This window comes from Martes martes, assembly GCF_963455335.1.
Source record: "Martes martes genome assembly, chromosome: 12".
NCBI lineage: Eukaryota > Metazoa > Chordata > Mammalia > Carnivora > Mustelidae > Martes > Martes martes.
The window spans coordinates 77,078,790-77,102,573 of NC_137900.1; the positions used below are offsets into that span (position 1 = coordinate 77,078,790).

Consider the following 23,784-nt stretch of genomic DNA (forward strand, 5'->3'; position numbering starts at 1 on the left):
CCTATTGGACTGGAAACAGTTAAAAACCGGACAGCACCTGTCCGGTGAGCTGTGGGCAAGCGGCTGGGCTTGCTCCTGCGAGCCGGGGGAACGCAGGTCAAGCAACACCCAACTGAGCACTAGTGAACAAACTGCGTATGTATTTACCTTTTGACCCAGAATTTACCCTGAAGACACACTTCCAAAAGTGAGAAAATGCATATGCACGTAGTTATGCTTGAAGCGATGTCTGTCATTGTGAAATACTGAGAACAGCCGAAGTGTGGGCCCAGAGGAGAGGGGCTGAACGAGGCACAGGTGCAGCTGCCCGGGGGGGCGGGGGGGAGGCTAGACAGCTGTGGAAGAGAAGCACAAGGACTTTTGGGCGCTGACATGCAGGGATTGCCAGGCTAAGCAATTCTGGAAAAACTTAAGTGCAAAAGAATCTCGACAGCATCCTACCTTTTGGATAAGAAAGCAGGACGTATGTGGGTATCTGCCTATTTTTGCACAAAGAAACAGCGACAGAACACAGCCTGGGGGAGTTAGCGACCTCCCAGGAGCGGGTGGGAATGGGTAGGAAGGACGTGATGGGTGGGGGAAGAAGGGGTACCCTGAGTATACATCTTTGGGTATAGCTTTGATGTTTCAGTTACTCAAAAAGTAAAATTAAATCAACAAAGATGGGGGAAACCCTACTGAATGCCAGCAGAAAAAAATGAACCCATGTCTCATGGATAACAGAACCCAGCGGAAGAAGAAACACAGGGCGTCTCGGTGGCTCGGTCGTTAAGCATCTGCCTTTGGCTAAAGTCATGATCTCAGGGTCCTGGCATCGAGTCCCGCATAGGGCTCCCTGCTCGGTGGGGAGTCTGCTTCTCCCTCTGCCCCTCTCCCCTACCCATGCTCTCTCAAATAAATAATTAAAATCTTAAGAAAAGAAAAGGAAAACACCCAAGTAACACAGTGCTTTGCCGATAACCCCTCCACTTAGTGACAAAAAGAGCGGCAAAAGTAGCAGACACTCTGCCGAGACGTTTGCTTTGCACAGGGCACACACGGGGGCCACGCTAGGACCACTCTAATGTCTCGTAAGGCTGGGCAAATGAGTAAACACTGAACCATCTGGAAGAGAACCAATCATCTCCTAAGGGCCAGCACGATGCTGGGGTATGTATGCACTGTATTCGTTTCCTATACAAATTATAGGTGAAAAAATTACCCCCAAGTTAATGGCTTAAAAGCTCACAAATGTATTATCCTATAGTTCTCGCAAAGTCCAACATGGATCTCACTGGGCTAAGATCAAGATGTCAGCAGGGCTGTGTTCCTTCCTGGACGCTCGAGGGCACGGTCCGTTTCCTTGCCTTTTCCAGTTTCTGGAGGCCACCCCCATTCCTTGGCTGGTGGCCCCATTCCTCCATCTCCAGAGACAGTCTCCTCCAGCCTAGTCCTCCTCCCACGGCCATCTCTCTGGTTCTCTCTTCTGATTTCCTCCCCAACTTTTAAGAACCCTCATGACTCCATAGGGCCCACCTGGATCATTTAGGATCCCTCCCTCTTCTATCTGAAGGTCAGCTGATGAGAAACCATAATTCCCCTTTGTCCTATAACCTAACATAGTCGCAGACTCTGGGGAATAGGAAGCAGACATCCCAGGGGCCCTTTATACTGCCTACTACATGGATGATCCTCGAAAGGCGGCAGGCACTCAGCCAAGGAGAACTTAACACTAAGAGGTTTCTACCACCGCAGCTGGGGGAGGAAGGGTTAACGGGGCATCTGGCACTTTGCCAGCTAGAGGCACCTTGGTTCAAACTTGCTAAGAAATATTTGACAAAATGACGTACGACCTTGGCAGCTTTACACCTAGGAATTAACCCCAAGAAAAAGAATCATGGCTAGGCAAAACAAAAAGATGACCAATAAAAATAATAAAATAATTCAGACTCTCTCCTATATGTTTAGTAATCCATCAAATACCATGTTATATTTGATGGATCAAAATCCACTAAATATAACTAATCCAGGGAGAGCATAAAACCATAAAGAACAATGTTGTAGATTACTTTTAATTTTTTCCAACGAAACTTTTTAAAAATTACAAAACCAATATAAACACAGAGTGGAAAGAGTCAAAAAGCAAAAAAAAAGAACGGGGGAGAAGTATATAAAAACGGTACAAATGGCGCTCCCTAAAGCCCCCCCTCCCTTCGAGCCCCATCTCAGGTCCTCAGACTGAGACTAAAAAGTAACCATCAGTGACGGGGTCTTGTACCCTCTCCCAGGCCGAGGACTATAGTTCCCTTCTTCTAAAAAAAAAAAAAACCCCAAATGAGATCCTATAAACATCCCTCTGTGCCTACTGTTCTGCAAAGGTCTTCCTACATGGAACAATATGAATGCTCTACCGTCACGGGGTGGGGGGAAGCAAATAATCCGATCCCAGTTTTGCGGAACCACTTCCATCCGTGTGAGCAGAACGTACACCAAAACTGTTGCGGTGGTTTTTCCTTAAGTGCGGGATTTTTCTACAGCTTCTCCACTGGACGTGCTTTACTTCTGAATCCAGGTGTGAAGCTAGTATCTTAACCTGGCCATCTCTTGGGGTCCTAAACTGTATTAAAGAGGCAGGGAAGGAATACGCCAAAAATATTCACAGGATCTGCCTCTGAGTCGTGAAGTCCGGGCGATTTTATTTACAATTTTTTCCTAAAACGTGTAGCCCTTAAACATACGCAATGCTATACGTCAGTTACATCTCAAGAAAAAGTGTTTTCCCTTTTACTTGGGAGATGCTCAAAGAAAATGAACTACGAAAGGCCAAACTCCAGGATTTTCTACTAATTAGAGAAATTAAGTTTCCAAAGGATAAAACCTGATCGCTTATTTAACTAGACTGTACTCAGAAATTAAAAACAAGTCCTTGATATTCTGGAATCGTTCTCAGGTTAGATAAGGCAGGCAATTTTCATTTCAAGCTCTTTATTCCTTTTCTGTGCTTTTGAGATTTTATGTTAAAGACCATATTGTTGAGGGAAGAAGGAAAAACAATCCTTAAAGGAAAAATACAAATTATGGGGCAGGCACGACACAGTATCTCCCTTGCCATTTGGGGGTCTGGGGAAGAATGCGCCAGGCCCTCGGCAAGCCTGCTCTGCCACCCCAGAGAAGAATCTCTTTTAGACCACCCAGTCCAACCCACGTCTCTCAGTAATTCGGGATAAATCATTCCGGTCCCCCCACTGAGCTCACTCAGCAGCCTGCTGGCACAGATAGGCTTGGAGGCGGTTTAAGCTTTTCTGGAAAAATCCTCTGAGGTTTCTCTCATTTGTTGCTCCTTTTAAAACCTTATTTCCATTGGAAACAACTAAACAGCTGACTTCAAGGGAATGGTTAGGTAAATTATAATTCAGCCACGGGATGGAATATTATCACGCAGCTATTACAGATTGTGCTTCTGGGAAGTTCCTAATTGCGTGGGGGAGGGGAGGAGGGAAACGCAAGCGAAAAAATACGGGACGCATGACAGTACGTGCCGTGTGATATCGATCGTGTAGAAGCATACGGAGAAAGGGTTGAAAGAAGCCGCACGGAGATGCAAACAGATGGAGACAGCCCGAGTGTCCCCCAACCCGGGCACGGACACACAAATGTGTTTCGGCGGCACATCAGAATATTACTCAGCCATAAAAAGGCATTTGCTGGGATGGGTGACAACATTATGCTAAGTGAGCCAGACACAAAGGCCACATCATTATGATTCATTGATATCAAATGTCCCAAAGAGGCAAATCTACAGAGTCAGAAATGGGGAATGACTGCTTAATGCGTATAGGATTTTTTTTTTTTTAAAGATTTTATTTATTTACTTGAGAGTGGGAAGAGAGAGCAAGCAAGCACAGAGGGAGAGGGAGAAGCAGACGCCCCCCGAGCAGAGAGCCCGACGTGGGGCTCGATCCCAGGACCCTGAGATCATGACCTGAGCTGAAGGCAGATGCTCAACTGACTGAGCCGTCCAGGAGTCCTCGGATTTTTTTTTTTTTTTTTTGAGGGGGATGATGAAAATGCTCTGGAATTGGACAGTGGTGATCGTTGTACAACCTCGTGAATATACTAAAACACATGGTTTTGTACACTATAAAGGGTGGATTTTATGGTATGTGAATTATATTTAAAGAAATAAAAGATGCTAGTAAAGGCTGTCTTCGCGAGGCAGGACATCTGGTCCTACTTTCTGCATCTGTTCGTGTGCGTGTTATGTATTAAATCTATTACTCTAGTAGCTGGAAGAAAAGAAAGAAAGAAAGGAAGGAAGGAAGGAAGAAAACTAAAAAAAAAAACAAAAACAAAAAACAACCCCAACAAAGTTCCCCAAAGGATGTGGGGTAATAGCTCCAGCACACAGCCCTACCCAGATCCGGGGACACCCGAGCCTCCGAAAGCTCAGGCCTTCTTCTGTCTGCCTTACAGCAAACAGCTCCTTGACTTTGGATTTGATACACTCAACCCAAGTGCTACGTGCACCTCTAGGTTTGTCTAAGCCAACTGCTGAGGTCTGCGAAAAGCTGTTGGAGCCTTACCCCATGGCCCCCTCGCCCCCACCTCTCCTTTCTGTCCAATCCTCCTTCTCCCCACCCCCGCCCCTTTGCAGCACACGAGCCCAGGTCTCTGTGCTTTGCTCCTGCCGGTCCCTCCCCGAAGATCCCTTCCTTTACTCCTCTGCCTGGCCTAATCTCCTGCACTCAGCGCCCTGGCCAGACCACACATTCAGCAAGGGCAGAAAGCCTGGGTCTTTGGGTTTCTGCTTCGGGGTCAGGTGCACCCACACGCGCTTAGCAAGTCCGTGCTGACCTAGCAAATGCCCAGCAGGACCCAGCTAGAGTGGGAGAGTTCTCTCTGCGGCCACAGCTGGTCCTCCTCCCCTGGACTGACGGGGGCCCCCCTTCCTCAGCTCCCAGTGCAGGGAAGGTAGCGGGGTGGTAAGGACGAGGACTCTTGAGTCAGCTTGCCTGGGTTCAAGTCCTGGCTTCACAGCTTCCTGGCTGTGTGACCTTGGGCAAGTCGTTTAACCTCTCTGAGCCTCACATCTGTGAGCAAGGATAAGAATCCTTATCATAAGGTTGCCGTGAGGTTGTGAAAAGAGCTCATACATGCAAGGTGCCCAGGGCATGGGACATGTTCTTCTAGTGTTGGGCAGCATCAGTATTCAAAGCACGGTAGCTCGTTTGCTATGTACTCTTCCCTCTTCCCCACTAGCCTGTCGGCAATTTGAGAGCGGCACTCTGCGTCTCCGCACTCCATGGGTTGGCTGTGGAGCTCCACAACCTAGCATAGGAGCTTGTGAGAAATGCAGCACCTCAGGCTCCATCCCAAATCTGCTGGGGGGACTGCAGTGCCCCCTCCCCTGGCCACAGCAATAGCCACACCCCGTGTCCTCGCTCAGAACCTTGCCCCTCCCTCTCAGGAGTCTGGTGTAAACGGTAACCCCAAAAGATAAGCCCAGGACTTACCCCCTAGTACCTGTGAACATGTCACCTTATTTGGAAACAGGGTCTCTGCAGATGTGATTAAGGCAAGGATCTAAGGTGAGACAGTCTTGGATTTGGGGTGGGCCCCAAAGCTGATGCCTGGGACCCTTAGAAGGGGAAGCAGAGGGACAGTTAGGACACAGAGACATAGGGACACCTGCAGGAAGACCATGTGAAGATGGAGGCAGACCCTGGAGGGGTCCAGCCACAAACCAAGGAGGCCAGGATCCCCCAGGAACTGCAAAAGGCAAGAGAGTTTCTCCCCTGAGCCTTGGGAGGCAGTGCGACTCTGCTGACGCACCTCGATTTGCAACTTCTGGCCTCCAGAACAGCGAGCGAGAAAGTTTATGTGGTTTTAAGGTACTAAGTTTGAGCTCATTTATTAGAGCAACCCTAGGAGCAAGAGTGACTGCCTTCCCCTGTGGACTGGCATGGGCTTGTGCCCGCCCTGAACAACAGAGCCCAGCTGAACGCTGCTTGGTGCCTTCTGAGGTTGGGGCATTACAAGAATACAGCGCAACCTGCCTCTCTCCCAGGACCTGTGCCCCTAGACACCCCATGTAAGCCACCATGCTGGGAGGAAGCCCGAATTAGCTCTGGGGAAAGATGGCACGGGGAGGCCCTCACAGATAAGAATGGGGACCCCAGCCAGAAGCCAGCACCAGCCTCCAGACATGAAAGCACAAGCGCCTCCCCATGGCTCCGGTGCTCAGCCTTGGGTGTTCCAGCTGCGGCCTGAGACCGAGGGGAGGGGACCCGCTACGCCCTGTCCACTTCCCGGCTCCCAGGGTGGGTGAGCAGAGCTGTGGTTAATGCCCACCTCCAGGTTCTGCGTGACTATAATAACCTCAACTCTCGCTGTATCGTATTTTGCACTTGACAAAGACCCTGAGGATTCGTGTGCACAGTCACGTGCCCAAAGCACCGCCCAGGATGGTTACTGCCTTCCCCCGTGCCCTATCCCACAGCAGGGGCTGAGGAGAGGCCCCCTGATAACTACGTCCCTTATGAAATGGGGGAGTGGGCTGACCTCAGAGCCGGCAAACCATGTACACTCTCGAGGTGCAGAGCCCTTGAACGTGGCATGTGGGAAGCCAGAAGGGCCACTAATGACCCTCCCTCGCCTGTCAGCTGTCACTCAGCAACTCCAGGCCCTTCTCTGAAACACTTGAAATGAGGGATTCGGAGACCCGCAGCTGGCCCCTGCTGGCCATCTCCCTCCGGGGGCCAGGACAGTTCAGGGGTGGCGTGGGGCTGGGCACGTGAATGAACATGCTCCCCTTATCCCGTGACCAGGGCAAGCCCCAGCTGGGCTCCCGCCCTAAGAGGCCTCCCTGAAGAAACTAAGTGTTTCTCTTTTTGACGGCAGCCTGCGTGGGGACAATTATGGCCTTAGAAGGGCCCCCTTAAAGGCCAGGCCACTTCAATGTGTCCAATTTGTCAACCAGCTCTTCAGAGGCCGGGGCACAAGCACAGCCAAGATAGCATCCTAAGGGAGGGCAGAGAATGTGGCACCGGCGCGGGGGAGAGGCTAGAACAGCTGCCTGATATGTGCCGGGTTCTCGGGAAAGCAATCACCTTGCCACCCCTCAGGGAAGGTGCCCATCAGTCCGGGTTCATCACCTGCCGGAGAGATGCCGGTACAGCCCAGTGTCCCCCATCAGCACCCACGCTGGTGGGGTGAGTGAAAATCACCCACACAGAGCTTCCGTTTTTGGAATGCTTATCACGTGCCAGGCACTGGGGTTTACACGCACTAGCTCATTGCCTCCTGACAATACAGTACTAAGGGCACAGGTGCTGTGGTATTGTTATTTTTATTGATTGGTTGATTAAGAGGACACACATGCACGAGCACGCATGCTCACAAGCAAGGGCCTGGAATCTACAGGAAGCACAGGTTCTCCTCCACGGCGCCTGGGAAGGGAAGCAAGATACCAACTCTGAGGCTCACACCGCTCTTGGACCCCTGCCCAGGATTGCGAGGTAGCCACTGTGTCTCAGGGAGAGGCAGCCCCGGGGAAAGGCTCTGGAAGGGAAGCAAAGCCGGTCCTTTAAGTTGGAGCTTAGCAATCACAGAAAAGTGGTTATCCCACTTCTTGCTGAAAAGAGTCAGGGGATTTTTGAGTCCCCAAAGCAATCAGGGGCTGCTCTATCACCGCTCTCCCAAGCAGGCCCTGGGGGACCAAGGCTGGCATGCCAGTGAGGAACCAGAAGGCACACCCTTGGGGTTATTCTACCCCGGAGAGGCAGGGCAGGATCCGTCCTTCTCCTGGGACACAGCTCATGGTGGATGTCGCGTTCCTGGGGGTCAGAGGAGAGGGCCGGGCCCATGACCTTGGCCAGCCCCTTCCTGGCAAATCACTCCCACTTTCTGAGCCTTGTTTTTCTCATCCACAAATGGAACTAATACAGGGATAGGCTGAAAACAAGAAATAATTTTTAAAGCTGGTGTTTATTGGATACTTTTATTTGTGTTAAGTGCCTCATAAAGATTCTCTGGCTATGTCCTCACAATGGTCCAAGAGCTATTATTATCCCAGCTTTACAGATGAGGGAGCCGGGTCCAGGGGGACAGAGTGACACAGCCAGTAACTCTGATTCCAGAGTGGTTGCGTCCAGGCCCCCCCCCGCCCCCCCTGCCGCCAGGACACGGCTTGGTAATGACGTCACAGAGCCTGGTGCACAGTGGGCATGAAAGTGTTTGCTATTGCCATGATTCGTCTCCCCCCAAATCACACTCTGGTGCTGTAAATTCTTATCTAAATAATCTTAACAGTTGAGCCAGGCCCGTGCCCTCACTTGGGGATGGCGTGCATCCAATCACCTGGGCCAAGGGTCCCTCTTCCAGACCCATGGCAACCCCACGAGCTCACACACTTGTGCAGCCGTGCTCACGAAATGGCACTAGGATTCAGGTATCGATCATATGCTGTCCTTGGGAGCAGAAGGAGCTGTCAGCAGATCAGCGACAGAGAATCTGGAGGCACAGAAACGCGACAAAGCCCTTCCCAACATCAAATTGAACCTGCGTTGTTGATCCCAGACTTTGGGGCTTCTATGCCTGGCCAGGCTGCTGGCGACCGGGTGCAGAGGCGAGCACGTGGCCTCCGTGGGCCCCGCATCTGAGTCACCTGTTCTCTGCCAATCGAGAGCATGCGATGGGGCGGGCTGCTTAATCCCACGGAACCTTGGGTTCGTTCCTTCGTGCATAAAACGGGGATGACGACCACCCGTACCCCCTCGTGGGGCGGTGATGAGGACAGAACCGCAGGATGCAGAAAGCACCTGGGTGGGCCTGGGTCCGCTGGGCGTGGTCAGCAGGCGGCGTCTCTCGTGCCATTGCTATCACGCAGACTGCAGAAATATCCCTCTGTCCTGTGCTCCTCCCCCAATCTGCCCAAGAACCACTCCGCCAGGGACAGCCTCTGGAAGTTCTCTAAGTGCCCCTGGGGTTGGCTGGAGGGGAGGGGAGGAGGCAGATGGGACTTCTGCGACTAAACACCAGTCCTGCCTGAGTTCCAATACCAGCTCCTCGACCTACTAGCTGTGGCACCTTGGGCATGTTACTTAACCTCTCTGGGCCTCGGCTGCCGGTCTCTAAAATGGGGGCGCTACTAGTGCCTCCTACGGGGTTTGCTGGGAGGAGTCAGGGATTTGGCGTGGGCACAGCACTCACTGTGCACCCTGGCTGGCACAGAGGGGGCCCTCCCCAAAGGCTGGTGATCACTATTGCTGTTACCGCCAAGCAGGGAGAACGAGAAGACGGCTCTGCTCTAACTTCCTTCTATGATCATTGCCCCCTGTTATTATTATTACTGTTATTACTGTTATTATTATTACTGACTCCACGCTGCCACACCTCCTGCCATTTTCACCACGCTTTTACTGAAGCATATGCTGAACGTCCAGAAGACTCCTCCAGGTTTCGGGTCCAAAAGCACAGTGTGGAAACCCTGTGTGTGCCGACGGCTGAGAACCGGGGCAGGAGCGGGGCAGGAGCAGGGCGGGAGAGCGGAGTGCCTGCCCCCATCGTGCGGATTCAGCGCTGAAGGGTGGAGCAGCTAACAGGGGCTTCCAGGAGCCAGTCCGCAGCCCACTTCTACCTCCTCCTTGCTGTGTGATCTCGAGCAAGCGACAACCTCTCTGAGCCCCAGTTTGCTTATCTTTCTGTGAAGGATGACACAACATGGACTTATGTGAAAGTCACTTTGTGGGGTGCCTGGCCTAGAATAATGACTCAGGGGAGGCTGGCTGTCACCATTTCTCTGCCCAGCACCCAGCCACCGGCAGTCTCTGCCGTTGGCTATCTCTCACGCCCACCCCGCCCGTTCAACGCAATTTCCACGCGGAGCACGTAGGGGACCCCAATCCAGGTGCTGTGTCACACGCACCTGTGTTCCCCAGACTGCTGGCACCTGGTGCCCACCCTATTGCCGGCAGTGCTCCAACCACAGGAGAGACCCACGGGCCCTGGGGTGCTGGGGGGGCGGGGGGCAGGGCGGGACCCAACCCACGGGGCTCTCTCCAGACCCCGCTCAAGGAAGACGAGAAAACAGGTGCACTCAGGAGACAGTCTGCCCTTTCTCCTTGGCATGTGCTCTCTCGCTGATAGAAGAGAGAACACTGGAGGTTTTCAATTCCAGCGCTAAAAGTGACCACAGCAAGAGTTCTAGAACACGCCTCGGCCCATCTCAGTGCTCTGACCGAACAAAGTAACAGACTCAAAGTCTGTTACAAATCAGAGACGTCAGATTCGGAACGAAAAAGAGATGCACTTTCTAAGAGGCCAATTGTCGGGTCATAAAAGGACCAGAAGGAACAGCAAGAGTTGCTGAGACACCACAGGGGCCACAGGCCAAACAGAGAAAGGTCTGGAAAGACAAGCCAGTGGCTGATGGTCGTCACGTTCCAGGGCTGGATGAAGGGAGGACCTGAGTTGGGCTGTGACTGGACTTTTCTACAACGATCTCTATACATAGCAAAAGAAAAAGTAAGGATTTTTCAAAAATACGTATTACACACGTAGCCAAGTTGGTATCTGCCAGGAGTCCCCACTGTGAACGTATTATTTTTCCTTTTACAATTAGGAAAAATTTTGGTGGAGACGTTTCCACACTATGCAAGGAAAATGATCCTGTTTCTGCCTAAACCCCTGCCCGCCGTTTCACACTCACGGGCGCATCTTGCCTGCCGTAATTGTTACTATAATGGAACATTTTAATGGCGATTTTCTCCTCCCGTATTCCTTCTGTGTTTATTAATGGGAATTTTTCCTTAGGGAAGAGTGGTTGCTTCTCTCTCATCTATTTATTTCATTCTTTATGTAATTACATTAGTATGGACTCACGGCTGTTCCCGGCATTCTCCGGCCACCAGGAGCTCTTCTGATCCGCTGGTGGGTTCTGTGACCCATCTTGCCCCACAGCCTTACTTTGTGGGACCTACCACGGGACGCCCTGGGCTCCTCTTGTACCTTCCCAGCCCAAGACCTGGAATCACCACTTCTACAGAGATCCCTGGCTCCTTTTTTTTTTTTTTTTAAGATTTTATTTATTAGAGAGAGAACGTTCACATTCATGTGCACAAGCAGGGATGAGGGAAGGCAGGGGAGAAGCAGGCTCCCCACTGAGCACAGAGCCTGACACGGGGTTCAATCCTAGAACTCTGGGATCATGACCTGAGCTGAAGGCAGACACTTACCACACTGAGCCACCCAGGCACCACCCTCCGCCCTCGGCTCCTTTTATTTAGAAAATAGTATTTAGGGGTGCCTGGGTGGTTCAATGGGTTAAGCCTCTGCCTTTGGCTCAGGTCATGATCTCAGGGTCCTGGGATCGAGCCCCGCATGGGGCTCTCTGCTCAGCAGGGAGCCTGCTTCCTCCCCACCCCCGCCTGCCTCTCTGCCTCCTTGTGATCTCTCTGTCAAATAAAGAAATAAAATCTTAAAAAAAATAGTATTTAGAAACTAAGATCTGGGTACTTAGGTGTACCTTTTTTATTGGGGTGTCCCTGCTTCTAGCCCTTCTGCATGAATAGAGCAAAGAACTATACATACGTGTTCTAAACCGCCCCCCCCCACAGCTCTATTTCTGTAGCTGCATGTGTACACATCTACATTTTGTCTCTTTTTTTGATAAATGTGTCCATATTGATACCTTTGATTCAATCCCACAAGGTTTATTTCCTACTTTCCTTTCCTTACTTGTAATGTTTTTCTAAAAGTGAGAACTTGGCTCTCATTATCTAAAATATAGTTGGGATGCCTGGGTGGCTCAGTGGGTTAAGCCTCCGCCTTTGGCTCAGGGCATGATCTCAGGGTCCTGGGATCGAGCCCTGCATCGAGCCCTGCATCGGGCTCTCTGCTCAGCAGGGAGCCTGTTTCCTCCTCTCTCTCTGCCTGCCTCTCTGCCTACTTGTGATCTCTCTCTCTCTCTGTCAAATAAATAAGTAAATAAAATCTTTTAAAAAAACCAACACAGTTATTTAGTTTTTCAACCTTAGTGTACAAATGAAGTAGTTTCAGAATTCCTAATCTATGTGCTTTTTTTTTTCTTTTTTGGTGGGGAGGGGCAGGGGGTAGGGAGGGAGATAGAGAGAAACTCAAGCAGGCTCCACACCCAGTGCTGAGCCTGATGCAGGGCTCGATCTCAAGACCCCTGAGGGACCACGACGCTTAACCAACTGAGCCATTCAGGCATCCCCATATGCTTTTGAGGAAAAAAAAAAAAAAAAAAACCAAACCCAAACTGCCAACTGGAATACAGTGTTTGTGTATGGTTGTCCTTGTCTTTTGCCTTACAGCATCAGTCAAAACAATGTTTTCCAAAATTACTTCGATGAGTGCCTTTCCTCTCCATTCTCCCTCAGCGTGGTGGTGTGAATCACCAGTAACACAGTTAGGTTCTTTGTCTTCCTTTGGCTCAGTCTGCACTCCGTCTACACCCCCACAGCTAATCTTTAAGAATTTACATACAGTAAAGTCCACCCTTCGGTGTCGGGTTCTGTGGGTCTCGACAAGTGCACAGAGCCACGTGTCCACCATTGCAGTTTGTACAAAACCCCCTCCCAGATCTGCTGCCCGTCCTGAGAGTCCTTCACAAATTCTTGAGACAACTCCATTGTCAAAAACATGATCTAGAACCCATTTTTCTTCTCCAACTTTGTGGCTGTTCTTTCCTTTCTCTTGAAAGTGTCTCCCGCAGAGACGTTTTTAATTTTGACAAAATCCCATTTGTCCAATTTTTCTTTTACGGATCTTCCTTCTGAGGTTGTATCTAAAAACTCTTACCCAAGGTCACACAGATTTTCTCCTGCATGTTCCCAGAATAGGCAGCCTGGCTTTATCTTCTCCGTTTTGAGTGAATTTTCATGGAAGGGGCTGAGGTCTGGGTAGGGTTCTCCTGTTTGCCCACAGACATCCAACTGTTCCAGCACTGTTTGTTCAAAGGACTATCCTCTCTCCATCGAATTACCCTTGTGCTTCTGCCAAAAATCAGCTAAGTATATTTGTGGAGGTTTATTTCTGGACTTACTCCGCTGGTCCACTGATCGCTGTGTGTGTCCCCCCACTAATACCACCCACGCTATCTTGCTTAATGCAGCCTTACCATAAGTCCCAAAGTCAGGGAGCGAGTTCACCAACAGTGCTCTTCCATTTGAGAACTGTTTTGATTCTCCTAGTTTTTCTGCCTGTCCATTTAAATGTTTAGAATCATATTGTAAATATCTACAAAAAACCCTACTAGACTTGGAAATGGGGATTGCCCTGAATCCAGATCAAATTAGGGAGATCTGACACCTGAATCATACTGAGCCTTCCTGTCCACGAACACAGTGCCTCTCTCCATTTATTTACGTCTTTTCTGTTTTGTACTTGCCAGCATGCAAATATGACACATATTTTGTTATTTATGCTTGAGGACTTTTGGGTGCTACTCAAAATTGTATGTATGAATTCTGAATTCTAGTAACTCATTGCCAGCTTATAGAAATATAATTGATTTCTGTAGGCTGACTTTGTTATCATTCTACCTTGCTAAATTCATTTACTGGGTCTAGAAGCTTCTTTGGAGATTTCCACGTAGACAATCGGTCTTTGTAAAGAGGGTCTCATTTCTTCTTTTCATATCCATGTGCCTTTTATTTCTTCTTATTGACTTACTGCACTGACACTGAACAGGAATGGCGAGAGAAGACATTTTTGCCTCATTTCAATCTTAGAAGAAAGCACTTAGTAGAAAGCCTTTTTCTTTCTTAGAAGATAGCTTTGTTGTGGATGTTCAAAGGCTGATTCTGAACGTTTCCCACAGTTAAGGATGTTTAGCTGGAGGTTTGCTGGATGCCCGTCATCGAGTCAAGAAGTTCCCTTTGATTCCTAGTGTGCTGAGAGTTCTTATCATAACTGGACACTGGATTTTGCTAAGTGCTTTTTCCATTCGTCTTTTTTGTTCCTTTAGTCTGCTAGTAACACTGATTTTCACATGTCAATCCAGCCTTGCATTCCTTGGATAAAGGAATCCCCACATGGTCACGGTATATATCCCTTTTACAGATTGAAAGACTTGATTTGCTAATATTTTGCTGAGTATTTTTGCATTCAACATATCCTGGAGGGCAGCGGTCAGTAGTTTTCTTGCAATGTATGTGTTTGGTCATGGGATCACACGACACTGGCCTCATAAAATGGACTGGGAAGCACGGTCCTTTTTTTTTTTTTTAAAGATTTATTTATTTATTTTAGAAAGAGAGAGAAAGTGTAGGGTGGGGAGAGGCAGAGGGAGAGAGAGAATCTCAAGCAGACTCCCTGCTGGGTGCAGAATCCAATCTGGGGCTTGATCTCACGACCCTGAGACCATGACCTGAGCTGAAACCAAGAGCTGGACACCCAACCGGACTGAGCCACGCAGGCGCCCTGCATTGTCTCATCAGGAAAAGACAGCAGAGCATTTTTTTCCTTAACTGTTCAAAAAGGTTCATTAGTGAAAGCATCCGGACCTGGGTTTTCTTCTTTGGGTGGTTTTTGAATACAAATTCAACTTCTCTGACACATACACAGAACTCCAGGTTTTTCTATTTTTCCTTCTTGAGCATTCATAGTTCACATCTTTCAAGAAATTGGTCTATTCATCTAAGTTGTAGAATTTATAGACTGAGAAGTGTTTGTAATATTTGCTAATTATCTAAGATTTTTCTGTCAGTAATTATATAAATACGAACACCGAGTTTTTGCTATCTCGTTGGACTGCCAAAAAATCAGCCACAATCACAAATAAAAATCCTCTTACAGGATCCTCACTGAACAGGTAATGCATGGTAGCCACGCCCCTCCCCCCACCAAGAATAAGCAGGAAGCAGCCTTGGAGAGTTTGCCAAGTTGCTTCTTCTCTCTCAGCAGAACTGTTTCAGGGAAGCATGGGGACACAAGGTCAAACTGCCCGATGATGTAGGTATGGGCTCTCTGCGGGGGGTCCTGCCCCACCTCTCTCTATGACCCTCAGCCCGTCCCTTCCCCATCTGCTGGCTCTCAGCATCCTCATGTATAAAATGGGAGCTTAGGGGGCTGGGATCTGTCCGCACAGATGGACTCCTGCCACCTACCCTCTATCAGGGAGAGCTGGGGGTGGCACCCGAGGCCCACATGGCCCCTGTGATGAGCAGACCTCACTGTGGGCCACGGTGGCCACTCAGCTCCCTTCAACACAAAGGCAAGCACCTCTCAGGGCAAGGATCTGATTGCTCAGTTCGTGACGAGCACCGACACTTCTTAGTGGGATGTGATCCTTAAAAAAACAAAACAAAACAAAAAAACCAGGATCTGTGTAATCAGGTCAGAATGCAAATGAAACAGAGGTCAAGATCGCAGCTTTGGGGTCCAAAGACCTGGTTTGGGGCCTGCCTCGGCCAGACTCACTCGTTCATTGAAGAAATACTTCCTGAGCACCTGCTGTGTGCCAGGCTGTCGTGGGCAGGGAGATGAAGTGTTTAAAGGACCACCAGGCTCGGGGTGCCTGGATGGCTCAGTGGGTTAAAGCCTCTGCCTTCCGCTCAGGTCATGATCCCAGGGTCCTGGGATCAAGCCCCGCATTGGGCTCTCTGCTCAGCGGGAAGCCTGCTTTCTCCTCTCTCTGCCTGCTTCTCTGCCTACTTGTGATCTCTGTCAAATAAATAAATAAAATCTTAAAAAAAAAAAAAAAAAGAACCACCAGGCTCTGGCCCACAGGGACAGTCATAAAACAAACACTCCCTGTTTACGATGGGATAAAGGAGTTCTCGCCGCCCCCCCCCCTGAGTTGTGGCAAGGGTGCAGGGGTGACACAGGTAGATCACCTGCTGTTGGTGGGTGCTCATCAGAGGGGTGCTGCCTGAGCCCAGTCTAGAGAGGAAGAGTCGGGGGAACGGACACTGGCAAAGCCCATCCAAGCAGGGGTCAGCCCAGCCCTTCCGGCTTCACCAAAAAAGCCGCCACACTGCGTGGGCTCCAGCGAGGCCCAGCAGAGAGGGCAGATCTGCAAAGCATCAGGCTGTTCCCAGCCACTGGGACACTGACACTGCACCAGACATAGTCTGTCCCCCAGCTGCAAGCAGCAGGGTGATGACCCAGAAATGTGGGACGCTCTTGGGAACGTCTGCTCAGAAGTGGGTCTGCTCAGACGACCCCCAGCCAGGATGGCAGCCTACTCCCACCAGCGGCAACTAAATGGGCCTCTGACCCTGGCCTGAGCTCAGGGGCGAAGGCCATGCGACAGGGCAGGATCCGGACAAATGCACTGGGCTTGAGAAGCTTGGTGGCTCCTGAGAAGAACACACATCCTTCATTTCCTGTCTCTGTGTTCTTTTGTTATCTGGTCAAGTTAGGGGACTAGCGAGGCGACAGCAAAGCAGGTGGCCTTTGGAGGAGGGCCTGAGGGACCAGGGCCCCAGATCCCGGTGTGATCCCGGGCAAGCTACTGCACCTCTCTGGGCCTCAAATGCTCATCTACAAAACTGCACTGTTGATGCCGACCATGGGGCTACTGGGAGGATTACGCAGGCGTGTATCCCACAGGGTTGAGCACAGTGCCTGATTCATAACAACCGGTGAATAAGTAGTAACTGCCATCATTATTATTATTTCTAAATGCCAGTCGATCTGGCTGTCCTCAAAGGAACAAATAAGGTTTTATGGTCTGTTCTGCAGTGGGGGGCTAGAAGCTGGGGCAGGGGAGGCAGGTGCAAAGGAACATGAGAGTTCTAAAGGTAAATGCTGAAGGCGGGGGTTAGCCCCTACTGGGAGGGTGGGACAGGGGCACGCTCCACCCCCACCACCCCCAGGGTAAGTGCGGGGAAGTGCCTGACCCCCTCCTGAGAGCTGCTCCCCCTAGCACTTGACTTGCCCTCCCCTGGACTCAGAAGCGAAGTGAGCAGCTGGAAGCCAGGCAGAAGGCAGCGTTTCCATCCCGGGAAAGCTCTGCACAGCAGCAAGGAGCCCTATTGACAAATAAAGCCTGTTCTTGGCTCCGCCACCCACCAAGCCAAGCCCCTTTATTCTGTTTCAATATGCCTGATTCCACTGACAGCACATTGGCAACAAACGGAATTAATCAGTCCTGGGTGCCCGCGAGAGTGTGGGCAGGTGTTAGCACATTCGCGGGAACTCGGAGGGGGAACCGTGAGACCGTGGCGGGGGAATGCAAAGTGCTTTACTGCAGCGGGGATCGAAGAAGGAAGAGCCTCTTCTGGGGGCAGGCATTTTATGAGCAAATAAAGCCTCTGACTGCCTGCCACTGGGTAGCAAGCTGAAGGGACCGGAAAACTTCCATGGAGTATTCTTCCGCTGCCCTGTTTCCAAATGGGCACGGCTCTCCCGTTGCTGCTTTCATGCTTATAAAAGTAATACTCACTCCATTCAGACCCCGCGCAGGGATGTGAAGAACGATGAAAGTCATCGGTCATCCCACCGCCCTCGGGAAACACGCTGACACGCTGGGACAGGTCGGTGTGACAGCTGCTCCACGTTCTCTATAAATATTTGCACACGCATCTGCAGTCTGAGTGCGATCCTGTGGGGTCCGCGGTGTTGCAACTTGTGCTCCCCACTTAATCACAGACCTTGGGCATCCTTCCTTATTTACTAACTGTGGATCCCGAGCCTCATCTTTTCCCGGCTGCACGGTCTTCGGTGAAATGACACACCCTGTGGGATCGGGCGCCGTTCACTTTGTCAGCATCATCTGGCACCTTCCCCCCACCTGGCTCTCTGCATCGGCCACACGGGCCTTCCTGGGCAACTGGGAACATCTCACTCCGTTTACTTAAGCGTTGGCTGTTCCTTCTGCCTGGACTCCTCATTTCCTCCTTCACATCATTAATTTTCCTGTCTCCTTTTAAATTTCAACTGAAATGTTACTTCCTCCAGGAAGCCTTCCCGGACATCCAAGATCGGAGACGGTCTCCCCTGTTATACACCCACACAGTTCCATGGGCTTTGCCCTCTTGTTATTTATCCTGATTGTAATTAAACAACTGAGTCATTCCACCCCTGACCCGCCCTGTCTTCCCACTAGAAAGCAAGATCTTGGAGGTCAGAGACTCTATCTGTCTTGCTCAGCTCTGTGAGGCGAGCACTGTGTCTGGCACACAGGAGTCCTCCGTATATACTTACTGATTAAAAGGAAGGAAGGGAAGGAGAGGCAGCTATGGACACTCACTGCCTTTATATAATGTCCCCTCCCTCCTGCCCTCCCTCCCTCTCTTCCTTCCTTCTTCCCTCCCTCATAAAACACCTGCCAACAGGCTACCTGTTTCGCCATCTCTCTGTGGCTATGGGGACCCACAGGTGAAGGGAAACGGAGTATGTTCCTGGCGCCTGGGCACCCGCTGGCTCTCTCTGGCTGGGAAAACGTGCAAATCTGGGAGAAAGCCTCCAAACTCATCCAGCCCAACTATTCAGCTGCTCGCTGTCCAAGCAGAGAGACCGAGACCCAGTGAGGGGAAGGACATGGCCACCCTCACCCAGCTGATTGTCAGCAGGTCCTAGGGCTCCTGCCCTCCCCTATACAAGGCAAGCCCAGGCTGTGTCAGGCCTGGGTTCAAATCCCAGCTCTGACATTAGAGTTTGACCTGCAATTCCATGAGCCTCTGTCTCTTCAGCTGTGAACTGGAGCCAGTGACACCTGTTACCACCAAGAGGCAAGGCAGTGAAGCCTAGTGGTTAAGGACATGGTGGGGATGGGGTCACTGGGTGATGGGCATTAAGGAGGGCACAGGATAGAATGAGCCCCAGGTGTCATGTACAACTGATGAATCACTGAACTCTCCCTCTGAACCTAGTAATACACTATATGTTAATTAACCAAATTTAATTAAAACGAAATAAAATTCAAAAGAAAAGGCAACAACAACAAAAAGAACAGGGACTTAAGTGTGCAGGGCAGGTGCGGACGAAGTATGTCTTAGTTGGGTGACCTTGGGCAAGTTGCTTAATACCACTCCCAAATCTGCCACCCGTAAAATGGGGACGAGAACATTCCTTTCTCGCACCTTGTCCTAAAAATCACGTAACGCTGTGAAGCATTTTGCACAGGTCTGGCACAGTGACTCCTCAGTAAGTGGACAACATGATAATAAAAGCTGCCATCTGTCAGGGATGAGAGAGACAGACACAGAGAACGTGCCCAGGGCTCTCTGCCCAGACTCTAACACAACCTCTCTCACGCTCCCTCCCTCTTTCTTTTAACATGGATTTGATCAGAATCCGTCCACCCCCAACGGAGTAGAGAACGTGCTTATGTGTTTCCTGTCATGGAGGACACGGCTCACATCATCATATGGCATTCTCTCTATGAGAGACCACAGGAAAAGTGTTCCCAGGCTCAGGAATAACCAGGCTTCTCAAGCACAGGTGGTCTGTTTTCACCTCACAGACATCTCTGATCTGCTTCCCTCTTTGCACTGGCTGCCAGGAAGCTCAGGGCCAAATCTGCAACCCACCTTATAGTGAGTGCTCTGGCAAAGTCCTTCACCCTGGCTTCAACTCTTTCTCTCAGCCCCCATATTTCTTCTCCCCAATCTCCTCACTCATTCATTTAAAAAAAAAACAACAACTTTATTCAGTGATGAAAAGCTGCCACTCATCTTTTTTGAAATGGGGGGGCGGTTTAAGAAATAAATGGAATGAGAGGCACCTGGGTGGCTCAGTGGGTTAGGGCCTCTGCCTTAGGCTCAGGTCATGATTCCAGGGTCCTGGGATCGAGCCGTGCATCGGGTTCCCTGCTCAGCAGGGAGCCTGCTTCCTCCTCTCTCTTTCTGCCTGCCTCTCTGCCTACTTGTGTTCTCTATCAAATGAATAATAAAATCTTTAAAAAAAATTTAAAAAAGAAAGAAAGAAATGGAATGAAAACTGCACACAGGACAAAGGCAATGTGGTTGGCTGAAGCAGATGACATCAGTGAAAAAACTGGTGACCCGGAAGAAAGCATGTGGTTTGTGGAATAGCATCGTACCAACGTCAGTTTCTTGACCTTGACAGACGTACTGAGGTTATTACATAATATGGTGGTATCAGGGGAAGCTGGATGAAGGATAAATGGGAAACCCCTTTGTGACTTCTCAGTAAATCTAAAATTATCCTAAAATAATGAACTTCTTAAAAAACAAAATGTGCACACAGGCTACTGGGAGATTGTTTCCTCTTGGAAGTCATCTTTCTCTGAGAACACGGCATGCGCTCTGGGGACCCAGGGGCATTTCAGAATCAACCAGACCCAACCCATGCTTGTGGGGCCCCTACTGCCGGCCCAGCTGGCCAGAATCCAGATTCCCTGCACGGGAGTCCCCCTTTGCCTCCCACTCACTGTGTGATGGTCTGAGCCTCAACTGCTGCACCTGTAAAATGGGCTAACCCGAGAAGCTGCTCTCCCAGATGTGTTGTGGGGGTGTGATTTAATGGCACAAAGACGGGGGGAAACAGAAGCCTGTCTCAGGGTATTGGGGCTGCTATGGCAAAACACGGCAGACTGGGTGGCTTATAACCAAGACGGTCATTCCTCGCAGTTCTGGAGGCTGGAAGTCTGGGGTCAGGGACCAGCACGGTCGGGTGCAGACTGCCCACTTCTTGCGTCCTCACTTGCGGTGAGGGAGCTCTGGGGGTTGGGACTCTTTAATAAGGACACGAATCCCATTCACGAGGCTTCACCCCCATGACCTAAGCACCTCCCAAAGGCTCCCCCTCCTAACACCGTCATGTTGGGGGTCAGGGATTGCACAGATGAATGTGGGGGACACAAGCATTCAGTCCATAACAGCGACGCTCAATAAACTTAACCTTCATTATTAATGTCGTTGTCAGCTCATTCCTCCTCCCATCTTTTCAACAATCCTGAGACAGAGGTGTTATTTATGATGCTCAGCTGGGAGAGGGAAGGGAAGCTCGGACAGCTGGAGGGGCTCCCCAGGGTCACCCAGCTATTAAAGAAAAAACAGCAAAGCTAGGATTCGAACCCAATCTCCCAGACTCCAAGCCCAGAACTCTTCCAACTGCATCATCTATCCTAAAAGAAGCTGAGATTGTGAAGACACAATCTCATTTCGTGTTTCATTCCCTGGCCGTCTGGTTACCCACGGTCAAACCCTCTGGCTCCCTCAGGGTCACCCCTTCCTCCCCAGCCCTTTCAAACCCAACCTATCTCATTATGCAAGGCGGGCTCGGATGCCGCCTGGGTCCACTGCTCCCATCGCTGCTGCCTTGGCTTCCCTGACATCAGGATTTACCCCCAACGCACACCGCCACTTTAGGTGATCTGTCTCCTAGGCTCCAGGTCCTTGTCCCTGCCTCACTCACTGTCACTGCCCCCCAAAGCCCTGAGCAAGTTCTGGCAGGGTGGTGCGACGTAGCGGCTAAGGCCACGGGCTGCAGAACAGACACCTGGGCTCTGTCCGGTCCACAACCATCAGCACCGTGACCTGGGCAAGTCAGTTTCACCTTCTCTACGTGTCCACCTGAACAAGTGGAAAATGTGGGTCAGAGCCACCTCCCCCCAAGGGCAGCCTGAGGGTTCAACGAGGTATGTGTGACGTCAATGACCAGGACCTGGACGCAGTTAGCCTTCTGTAAAGCTCGAGCTAAGAATACTATTTCAATAATTGCTGGTTGCCCTGATGGACTGGCACCCGGGAGTTGCCGGGTGTGAGCTCAACCCAGCTCCCGCTTTCTCCGCTCTTCCCTCTCTATGCTCCACAATGAACCTGAGGTCAGGGCCACTGCAGCCACCGTCGGTGTTTGCAAAACAGCGGTCATGAAGAGCTCAGCTGGCCCGCCGCCCAGCACCACGTGGGAGGCTGCCCTGCTCCGTGGACTGCTGGGAGATGGGCTCGGGAGGTGGGGGCACGGCTCGTACTGCTTCCTCGTGCGAACGGGAGGCAGGCAGCCAGGGGGAGGCTCCCAGCTGCGACCAGCCCTCAAGGGAGGGAGGTGCTGACCGCCCCGCTGCGGGTCTGACCGAAATCAGCTGCAAAGAACACCAAGCACAGCTCTTTCTCTCCCAGCCCCGCGTGTGCAGCCCTGGTGCCCGTCCCCAGCCCACGGGAGTTGGGCCGCTCACCTTGAGTCCGCTGCTTTCCGCTTCTGAGCCCGGGTCCACACCGGTGACGTAAATGCCCAGGCCGTATTCGGCTCCCCCGCGGATTGTGAGGCCCAGGGACCGGCCGTCCCCCAGCACCAGGTTCACCTGCAGGAGGGACAGGAGATTGCTATTCGAGGGCCTGAGGGGGACATGAATGTCGTGGGGGGCGGCATAGCAGGCTCTGGAGTCCTTGGCTTATCCCAAAGGGCACACCGATTCAGGCCTGGAACATTCCAGATCAGCTGCCCCAGCCTGCCTCCAACTTCCTGAGTGGCCTTGGGGACATCCCTCTCCCTCCCGGGGCCACAGCTGTAAGTGCGGGAAAAGAAAGGCGATGAGGAAGTGACCCCTAGAATTCTCTAGAGTGATGTGACATTTCAGGTGTTTACCTGTGCTCCACACCGTGGGGACCACAGACCCCCCCAGCTGCCCTTCACCACACCCTTCAGCCAGGGATAGCCTGCTCTGGCCCCAGGTTCCTACACCTTCCATCCTCCTTAGCATCAAGGCTAAGTCCACTCTGCCTCCCTGGGGATCTCCCACCAGCCAGGGGTCCCCTGCCCACCCCCCAGGAGTCTCCTGCTCTACCACCCATCCCAGCGGCCCATGGCAGTGTGGCCTCAGCTGCCCTTCTTTCTAGAAACACAGGGAGCACCTGCCGAGGGCAGACCCATTGCTGGGCCAGGGGACCAAGAGATGACCCCGACCAGTCCTGCTCCCAAGAGTCTCAGCAGAAGGGCACAGAGACCAGGAAGCCGACCTTCATGGGACAGTGTGATCAGAGCGCAATGGGGCAGCTCAGAGGCCACAACAATGCAGAGAAGGTGCAAGGTCCTGACCAGGGGGCGAGTGTGGTGGTTGGGGGGCTTCCTGGAGAAGGTGACAGCTCTGATGAGATTGGAGAGTGAGCAGGAGTCAAGCCGGCAGGTGCCCGCAGGTGTGAGAAGGGCTTTCCAAGGTCAGCATGCAGCAATCGGGGAGTGTGCTTTGCTCAGGATAGGATTGTGGGGGTGAGTTGCTGTGGCCTAGGCGGGGAGTGCTGAGGGAGGGGGCTGGGGGGCTAGGGGACAGGCAGGGGAGGCTGGGGGCTGATTCCAGAAGGCCTCATAATCCATGAAGGAGCCTGCAGGATCATGCAAGTTAAATATGTCTTGAGTATGAAAGAGGAATTAGGGAAAAGGAGGAGTTGTACCAGAAAACCTGGAACTCACCCCAAAAGGGTAGAAAATATCCCTCAACAGGTTAAGACCGGGACAAGGAAGGGACCCAAGGAGAACACAGTCTTTTGCATATATTAATCCCACTTAATTCTTCAACCACCCTGGGTGGAGATGGTGAAGGAGACAGACTCAGGTCCAAACTGCCCGATGTTGGGGGGAGCCTGCTGTGTGATTTCAGGCAAGATCCTTAATCTCTCTGTGCCTCGGCCTCCTCACCCACAGAAAGAAGATGAAAATAGCCTTACAGGGCTTCTACGGAAAGGGTCACATTAAGAGACAGATGCAGGCTAGTTTCTGGGCCACAGTGAATGCTTGACAAACGTCAGCCACTGTTGGTTCCACTTTGCATGTGACAAAACCAGACAAGGCCACCGAGCCACAGCTGACTCCTGCAGGCTGGCGGACGTCAGGAGAGGGCCCAACAGACGGAACGCCTCTGGGGCGTTTGGTTCT

At 51.3% G+C, this 23,784-nt stretch overlaps 1 protein-coding gene across 4 annotated transcripts in view; it reads right to left on the reverse strand.

Annotated features, from left to right (window-relative positions):
- WHRN (whirlin) overlaps positions 1 to 23,784 on the reverse strand; it is a gene marked incomplete at its 5' end in the record, with an annotated part of 88,172 nt that overhangs the window by 31,230 nt on the left and 33,158 nt on the right. For all 4 annotated transcript variants that reach the window (XM_080820623.1, XM_080820622.1, XM_080820624.1 and 1 more), the window contains one exon: positions 22,091 to 22,216. In XM_080820623.1, the coding sequence (XP_080676749.1) occupies positions 22,091 to 22,216 (126 nt within the window). The remainder of the gene's footprint in view (positions 1 to 22,090; positions 22,217 to 23,784) is intronic.